Below are 9,620 nucleotides of genomic sequence, written 5' to 3' on the forward strand. Positions count from 1 at the left end.
TATGTAATAATATCTACATATTAAAGAACGTAAACGTAAACGAAACAAAAGGATTTAGAAAATAAACAAATTGCACAAGCGCTGAATTTAAACATATGGGATGCAACTCTCTTTTAAAAGCTTTTGTAAAGTTCTATTCAAATAATAAGGAGATTGGAAAATAAATAATCACACACGAAACTGGGAAAGCAATCATCAAATTGGATCGCATGCATTGATATTAGTAACAGAAGAAGGTGGACTGCTTGTTGGTGGATTATATGTATAATTAAACTTATTTTAAAAAATTGCAATTATACAAATGTTCTAAAACAGTATCTCTCCACCCTTAGTTGTAGCATTAAATATAAGTGAAATGAAAGAATGAACTGAAGGAAAAAACAACTTATTAATTATTACTTTAACAGATGTAAATAGAAATTGTATTACAATGTAATGTTCATTGAAAGTATTTTTCTAACATCAGTACTCAATATTTAAAAAAAGAGAAACATTGAGAAATTCGGTTCATCAAAATTTGCCTTCAATAGAAAGAACATGTAAGAATGCAAATATAAAAAGGAGTGGAGGTAAATTAACGCAACTTCCCAAGTCTCATGCAGCATCAAGTGGATGTATAACTTACATAAGAAAAATAAATGCTAAAGAAACAGTGCGAAGTTATAATCAGATTCTACATCTTTTGATCAAAGTACTATTTAGATAAGAAAGGAAACGAAAATATTGGCAGTAATTTATCATATGGCTTTGTTCATGCTTTGCAGTAAGAAGAGTCGAATGATTTATGATAGAACTATAAATATATACTATCTAAGCATGCATAAAAAGTAAAGCTAAAATTTTTACAGTTATATAACAAATCATGGAAACTACCCAACAATTTATCAAGCAATAATTAATGTAAATTAAAGGTATGGGTTCCCTCCTTTCAGTGCATGTGGAAATAACAATTTAAAGAGAGAAAAAAATTGAACGTAAATTACTTTCAAAACGCATCTTCGTAAAATGAGTCAAGTTCACATATACGTGATATAAATAGGCAGAGTAAATCATCTCTAGAGAGGATTACCTACCTGTGAATTCGTCCTCCCATTCTAAACCAGGATTTAGATTGTACTCGTCTTGAAGGAGGGAAAAGAAAATCTCAATCAATCTTGTGTTTCTCATTAAGTTAGTAGTGTTTCTTTTTAATTCCATGTCTTTCACAGCAAATTATTGATGTATATCGTATACATTCATTCAGAATATATTTTAAAATAATATTTGAATGTTACGCGTAATGTCATAATATGTTATGAATATATATGTAAAAATACGAAATTTTCTCATTGCTTTAGTGAATGTATCTTGAAATAATGCAGAAAATGCAGTTGTTACTAATTCTCATTTGTCATGCAAGATACATCAACAATTAACTAGGAAGAATGAAATAACAATATTTAATAAATCATTGTAAATGCATCTATAATCATGCATACATTGTAGCATACCCCATTAACGCTATTATGTTTCTCAACAAGATGCTCTAAAGGGATTTACGAAGAATATTCAAACTTTTCATGACGATTTCAATGCTACACCAGAAGATTCATACTTTTAATATTGTATAGCTAAAAAGCTAAAATTAATTATTATATATAATTATATAATATATTCTTTTTGAAATCCCAATCCCTTTAAGCTTGTCATTATTTATTATACTTAAAATTGTTGATATTGTTGTTTTAGTATGACAAGATCAATGTAAATAAAAACACTTCATTTTGAACCTAACAAAGTAGCATTATTTTTCAAAATTAATTCGTGATCAAACGCAATGTTGAAAATTGTTTAAATAAGATTTTGTAATAATTAAAAAAATAATAAAGATAAGAATGAGTTCTTGAAATTGAAACATTTGAAATAATTGAACTGATATCTCCGACCAAAATTTTACAGATACATTTTTTTTTAAATTTAAATTATTCGTTTTTTTCGAACATATGCAGCATAAAACTCATATACATATAATAGATTCGAACAATTCTTCGAGACATATTGTTGGAAAAATGTACTAATGGACAGTATACAAAAATTATTAATTCAACTCGAATACTATCTACGTGAAAACAGTTTTCAAAATTTCGTTAATGAATTTTCTTACTGCATGACTTTGTGATGTTAAGACACGGTTGTTTTTAAAGTGCATTATTATATTAATTGGAAGTCTCCGTAAGCAACAGCGAATTAATTTTTGATAACACTAAAAGCCGAAGCTACAAAACCTTTCACCAAATATTTTATTTTCATTTTAACAAAAAATTCGGGCACAAACTTGACCTGCCCCAGCACCAAACACCCTGTCCGTTGTTAGTATTCCGTAATATTCAAAACTTTACCGAAATAACCATGTGTGACGCGCCGAGAACTCTGGAAGGTGCGTTAAGTTGTGACAAGATTTGCCAATGGATATTCATTCACTAACTATTTAACATTTCAGACAATCCCTGTTTCAAACAATTATCATAAATATAGGAAAACCATTGAATATGAAAACTACAAAACCTCTACCTACTTTCTCAAAAAACAACATGACTTTTAACTTTCTTTGAAATAATGCATAATTTGTAATAATATCAATTATCGTATAATAATTATATATTTATTCTAAATACATAAGTCAATAGATATACGACACAATTAATTTTGAGTTTCATATAAATTGCTTAATACTTTATAGATAGTCTGTTAATATTGCAAACATAATATTTACTTCAAACTGATTTATAATAATGTACATGTACCAAATGAAACATTCTATATTATAGATCTCGGATATTTTGTGGAAACTAAATCGTGAGATTTAAAGAGAAGCTTACTATTGTTACTTTCAATTTGTAATAATTTTTCTATTGAAATGGAAAAAGCTTATCATATCATCATAAAAATTTGTATGGTCAGGAAATACTATTAAAACTAAAAGTGTTTGCAAATCCTTCTAAATGTATAAATACCGAAACAGTTTCGTTTGAGAGTCGGGATGTCAGATAAGCACTTAAAAATTAACGATACAATACATTATAGTAAATGCACCCAGTGAAAATAGATCAACAAAAAAGTAAAAGAGTCAAAAGGTATGAAGCAATTCATAAGATAGCAAAGATATGTTAGGTTCTGGGTGGAGAGTCATTTTTCATTTCTACACAGTTTACTGAGTCTCGTCTAAATTTCAAAGCTAATACTTTTGCTCTCTTTATTATCAATATTATAGATTTATCAAATGCGAAAAACAGAGAGTGCATTCTCCGATTACTTTTACACGTATTAATTGTTTGCATAAATTTTTATAATATTAATCTCGATGATTAAGCGGAATGAAGCTAAACCTAAATGTGAACCTTAAACTTGTTGAAAACCAAGAGAAATCATAACTTACCGTAATAGTCGAATGCATGAGCTGAGAAGGGGAGGGAAAAAAATTTCACTTAGTTACAATCTCGTAAGAATGCACTACACTAGTTGCACCTCTCTACACTCAGACCATACATCTTTAAAAAGGAAAGTAATAATTAAATATTTATAAAAAAAGAAAAACGCACAATATCTAGCAGTCTTATTAGACATGTATACATATAAAAATTAAAAACAAACCAAAGGAAATTTAAACTTGTATTAAAGCATTTAAAGCAGTTTCTCTTTAGGAGCTTGTATGGCTCCAAGCAATTTTAAACAAATATTTTTACAGTCATAAAAATTATTTATTCCTTGCAAAAATTTGCTGCAACGAATATTAAGAAGGGTTAGATTTGTTGGTTATATTTTTAAAAAATTTCTCTGCTGAATGTAGTTAGGTGAATATGTTTTAATTTGTATATCGTGCGGTGCTGTGATTCCTACATGTAAGAGGAAACATACATATTCAATGCTTCTTAGATTATTGAAACATGTTCTGGTTACTATAGATTCAAACTTTAACATAATTCAACACTTTCTTTTAAACACGTTTTACCACACAGTTTAATTGATATTTTATTTACTGCCTAATATAGAATAATGAAACACTTAAAAATGATTTATTATAAAATAAGTACCAATGGATCCTTAAATGTAAATAATATTAATTAATATCTCACTTACATCCCTTGTCACACTTATGCTCACCCCCATAAGTTTCTCAAAAATATTAGTTTACTACGGCTTTTACAAGTTAACTTTCTTAACACATCCATTAACAGCACTTAGTGCACTACAGCAAAGAAAAAACAATAATCGTCGTAGTGACATTTATTAACGTCAAACTTTTATTTAAACAGTGAAAAACTATTGGAAAACTAAATTTCTAATGTGTCATATAGTAACTACTACCCTTAAAATACCATAAATGTCTACACATATTCATAAAAGGCATCCCATTTATCTGGAAATCCAGAATATCTCAGAAACGACGAAAGACAGTGAGAAAATGTTTTAACAAGAGTCATTTGGCATGAAAGGGGGCATAACGAGATAGTTTTTGTGTCGGTGAAAAAATGGAGGATATTTCAAGGTCACCTTAGTTTCTTAAATAGAATTCGGCATTTTTATATACACGGTATTATAGTACTAATTAATACCAATCCAATGAGGAGCAACAGCAGTCATTTCTGTTTACAGAAACGTGAAAAATCGTGGTATGGGCACGCGGAATGTGCCTACCACGTGTACCAATGTGTTTTATGGCTCGAATAAACGACGACTTTTCACGTTTCTATAAACAGAAATTACTTCTATTGCACTATAATATATAGTAATAAATTGTACTATAATACCGTGCATATAAAAATAGAGTATTCTATTTTTAAAAAACTAACATGACCTTGAAATCTCTGCCGGTAAACTTGTCGAAACGCCTCTTCCTCACGAATTTTGATGAAATTGAAATATGTTGTCAAGGTTACCATTCTGAACAACTTTTTCCTATAGATGTAACCGGCGATCTCTTTTAGCTTCCGAGATATTCGGAAAAAACTGTCGGAGCCACTATTGCGAATTCTGCCTATTTTGAATGACTGAATTTGTCTTTTAGGGCGGGGAGGTGCTCTACCCCTCCCCCGACACCTCCTCTTCGAAGAACCTAACACGGACTCATTCTGAAATTTAGTTTAATGAAAACAAAGAACAATAAAGTAATTCGAGTTTTGATGATTTTCCGATTTAAATTTAAATGAATTTCAGAGTGAGTTCGTGTTAGGTTTCTCGGGAAGGGAATGCAGGGGAAGGGGCGGAAGCCCCCCTCCCCCCATAAAGAACAAATTTGGTCATCGAAAATATGCGAAATTTGCAATAGGAAATATATTATATTTTACATATGTTAAACTGATCTATTTTTGTACTTCACTACAATGACGTGCTGGGCGGCTTCATCGACCCTGTTGCACTTAGAACAGTAAATAGTGTTACTTACTCGCACGAATTCAGTGAAAGACCACACGTCTTACATATTTCATTACACTTGTCTTTCCACGAGAGTGCTAGTGACACGATAGCTACAAACACTGTGCAACAACGTGCGGCAGTTGTTTATGTTCTGTCTTCCTTGAAAACATGGTCAAATGTTACACGCCGTCGCGTGATATGTACTCATGTCACGTATATCAAGTTAAGAAACTATTTTTACTAGAAAAAAGTTGTTCAGAATGATGACCTTGACAAAATCCGTAAAGAACAGGCGTTTCGACAAGTTTACCAAAACATTTTTTCACTATCTTTCGTCGTTTCTGAGATATCCTGGATTTCCAGATAAATGGGATACCCTGTATGTATAAAATTAAAAAAGCATGAATGATACTTAATTTGCTCGTTTGATAAATTTAAACCTAGCACGCATGAGTCAAGGTATATCAATTTTTGTTGTAATAATAATTTCCAAATTTTCCCAACAAACAGGACGCCTAAAGTTAATATATTACATAAATTTCATTAACCATTAGTATATAATTACATTATGTAAAGCAAGTTAGAAGCTCATTTTTTATGCAAACAAATACACATTGCACATGGAAATATACTCATGAATGAAAGTATGAAATGCAAGTCATAGGTTAATTACATTAATTGAAACTCTAGCAGAATAATCGTCAGATGTTTTAGTAATTTTATAAAGATAATAACTGGAAATTATCGCATTAGGCTTTAAAAATTGAAATAACTATTACATGCAGAAAATTAAAATCAGTTAGAAAGACAGCATCAAAATTCATTAGAAAAGGAACTTTAAAATTCAATGTAATTCCGATGCATTTTAACAAAAGTTTAAGTTTAAGTTTAGAACCATTGGACTTAGCTCAAAAGGAAAATCATTTATATGCTGCACATTATTCTCAAACTTGCTTATCACGAACTTTGGCTTTAGCACTTAGTTTTCAGATTTAAACTAAATTTTCTGAGACTCATATAATGTAACACTTACTTCATTTATTAAATTATCAAGTCTTAAACTTCCAATCATTAACTTAGTTTACTTTCAAAACTGATTTAACATGTAATGAACTTCCCATGGAGTTTAAAAATTTATATATATATATATACATACATATACATATGTATATATATATATATATATACATATACATATGTATACATATGTATGTATATATACATATGTATATGATCTGTTACTAACAAAAAGAATTCATGATTACAACTTCAAAAATGTCATCACTATACACACACACGTATTTCCATGTATGCCATTTTCAATATAATTATGATTGTAGAATTAATATGATTTAACTACAAATGGTTCTTTTCTTCATAACAAATGCTAGTATATGTATCATAGTGTAATAAGAAAAATCTGTACAACTAAATAAAAATGAAAAGTAACCTCATATTTAATTCAACAACCCTTAATTTTGAACATGGATAACAATGTATCTACCTCTATCATATACTGTTGTACAACAATTAAAAGAAAGGGTAATAAAAAAGATGACAGAACATACATAGGTAGTTTGGTGCAGACCCACCTTTCCTGGGACGCCACCAGTCAATCTCAAAGTAGCCTGCGGAGTAAGAGTGAGTTGGTGTTGATGTTGAACAGGAGGAGTAGATGGTGTATGCAGAAGAAGATGCGGACAGTCCTTGTGTCCAACACCGGTTGATTTGATCGATTGTATTGCAAGACAATGGTATACGCGTATATTTAATAATACCGCAAAATCAGTTAGATAACAGGATATGTATGTAACATGGAATGTATCCCATGTTTATGATGGAAATTCAAACTTTACACAAATATATACATGTATGATATTTAAACTGATAAACTATTTTTAAATAATTTTTATCCAAATTTTATGTTTTCATAAGAAACTCGGAGTAAAGTAGGTGGTATGAAAAGGGAATATAGTAAAAATCACGCAGATTCTTATTGCATACTATACGTTCATAGTACAAAACATTAGCAGTTAAATGAGTTAAAAATTGGAAACACACATTGAAAACTAACTGAAATTGCGAATAGAAGTATGAAATATAAACAAACATGGTAGCCACCACCAGGAAAGACAATATTGATATCCATAACCCGATTACATGTTGAGTGAGTGTTATTTGTCTACTGCTATACTTCCTACCATTTTCTATAAGTTCAATTTTGATAACTTAGACTACAATATTCGAATTTACAAATATAATAGTGATAAGTCTATGGTGGTAAACTAAAATTTATTTCATGATAATTTTGTCTGTTTAAAAAGTGTTGAAAATTGTTGATAATTCAACGGAGGTTAATACACAGAATAAAAAACTAAAGTGACAGCAATGTTGCAAGTAAATAACATGCCATTCTTATATGTAAACATTGTAAGAATATGTACGTTTCCTCATGAACTGTAATTAATTGTAAAACCCAATATAGCAGTGAATTCATTTCTTACTATTATCATAATGCAATTAAAGTTATAAGTAAACCAAGTTGTAATAATATGCCTAACTGTACATTATAATCAATAGGTCTCATTAATTAAAATACTATACAACAATGTTAATTCTTGATATATGTATTATAAAAACAGTATAATATCTCTAATGGCATATAGTTTTGAATTATATATTTCCATATACACCACCCACTTTACCATATTCAATGAATACATTAACAGGTTATTAAAAGTATAAAATATTTAGTTACACTCAAAAGGAAACACTTTTTAAACCATAACTATAACATGAATTGGTCAATTTTCATTATAGTACATTTTTTTCCTTTGTAATCTCCATCGTAACAGTTTAACTTTTCGCTTAAAAATAACAATAAATATATGTACACTTCTCCTTCATGTTAAGATTTTCACTATAAATCTAGAAAAGGGCCTAGCAGGATAAGAATGGTCCAGCGGCCCCGGTCACAATTTTTATTGGTATTGTGTGGAAAACAATGGTTTTAGATTGAAAGATAATCCCCCAAAATTTCAAGTCGCTAACCCTTCATTTAAGGATAATATGAGGGTAAAAACCCTTAACTGTATCATTTTTTTCTCGGTTGTTAATTAAGATATTCAGATGGAAGAAAAACGAAAATATTCGAATATACCTCCTTGATATCATATATTTTTTTCAAAATTGTGATCAAATTATTAAGGGTAGAAAAAAATTATTTAATTTTTTAGGGGTGGGGGTTGCAAGCAAGCCTTCGAGTGACCACTTCCAAAAAATTCAAGAACAATGTTCTGTTACCTATCTAATATATACAAAAGTTTCGAGATTCTCAAATTGGTGGAACATAGTTAAATATTGAAAAACAAATGAAATTACAGTATTATAATGTAGGGATAATACGAAATATCAGTCTTACTGTGACGGAACTGTGACTGTTGGATCTGCATTTTGTAACAAATGCCGATTAATTGTTTATAGAACAGAAAACCAATGTAGAAACGACAGCAACAGTAATAATCCTGCAACAGATCCAGATTATCAAACTCGAAACAATACCGAATTGACAGGTTTGATTGAACTGCCATTTGAAAGAGTAGTAGCGACTCATGAATGACTGAGTCTTATGTCGATCGACGAGGTAACGGATTCTCATACCCTTAGAAACACGCCTCCAGATGTTTACGCAAAAAAGGAATTACATCCCGAAAGGCGACCGATGTTGCTCTACACACATTATTAGAAAACGATTTTACACTGATGAGTTTTGCTCTTTACGTATTCATTCTACCTATAGTGCAGTGGAAGCTAGTGTATGTATTCATTTATTGTTCCCCTCGGGGTTACAATCCCATTACATCACATTTCCTTCAACTCGCAAAATCGCAGACCACTAAATACACACACACACACACACGCACGCACGCACGCACGCACGCACGCACGCACGCACGCACGCACGCACGCACGCACGCACGCACGCACGCACGCACGCACGCACGCACGCACGCACGCACGCACGCACGCACGCACGCACGCACGCACGCACGCACGCACGCACGCACGCACGCACGCACGCACGCACGCACGCACGCACGCACGCACGCACGCACGCACGCACGCACGCACGCACGCACGCACGCACGCACGCACGCACGCACGCACGCACGCACGCACGCACGCACGCACGCACGCACGCACGCACGCACGCACGCACGCACACA

The 9,620-nt window shown here is 31.5% G+C and overlaps 1 protein-coding gene across 25 annotated transcripts in view; it reads right to left on the reverse strand.

Annotated features, from left to right (window-relative positions):
- The window catches only part of Sw (cytoplasmic dynein 1 intermediate chain short wing), a 123,668-nt gene that overhangs the window by 101,125 nt on the left and 12,923 nt on the right, over window positions 1–9,620 (reverse strand). For 4 of the 25 annotated variants that reach the window (XM_076797144.1, XM_076797138.1, XM_076797141.1 and 1 more), the window contains exon 7: window positions 3,416–3,436. The exons of 2 other annotated variants lie outside the window; for them this stretch is intronic. In XM_076797144.1, the coding sequence (XP_076653259.1) occupies window positions 3,416–3,436 (21 nt within the window). Of the gene's footprint in view, window positions 1–1,073; window positions 1,122–3,415; window positions 3,437–6,962; window positions 7,101–9,620 lie in introns of all 25 variants that reach the window. 19 more of the 25 variants (XM_076797129.1, XM_076797128.1, XM_076797133.1 and 16 more) reach the window with 12 other exon arrangements.

The sequence above is a fragment of the Halictus rubicundus genome, chromosome 11 (assembly GCF_050948215.1).
Source record: "Halictus rubicundus isolate RS-2024b chromosome 11, iyHalRubi1_principal, whole genome shotgun sequence".
NCBI classification, from domain to species: domain Eukaryota; kingdom Metazoa; phylum Arthropoda; class Insecta; order Hymenoptera; family Halictidae; genus Halictus; species Halictus rubicundus.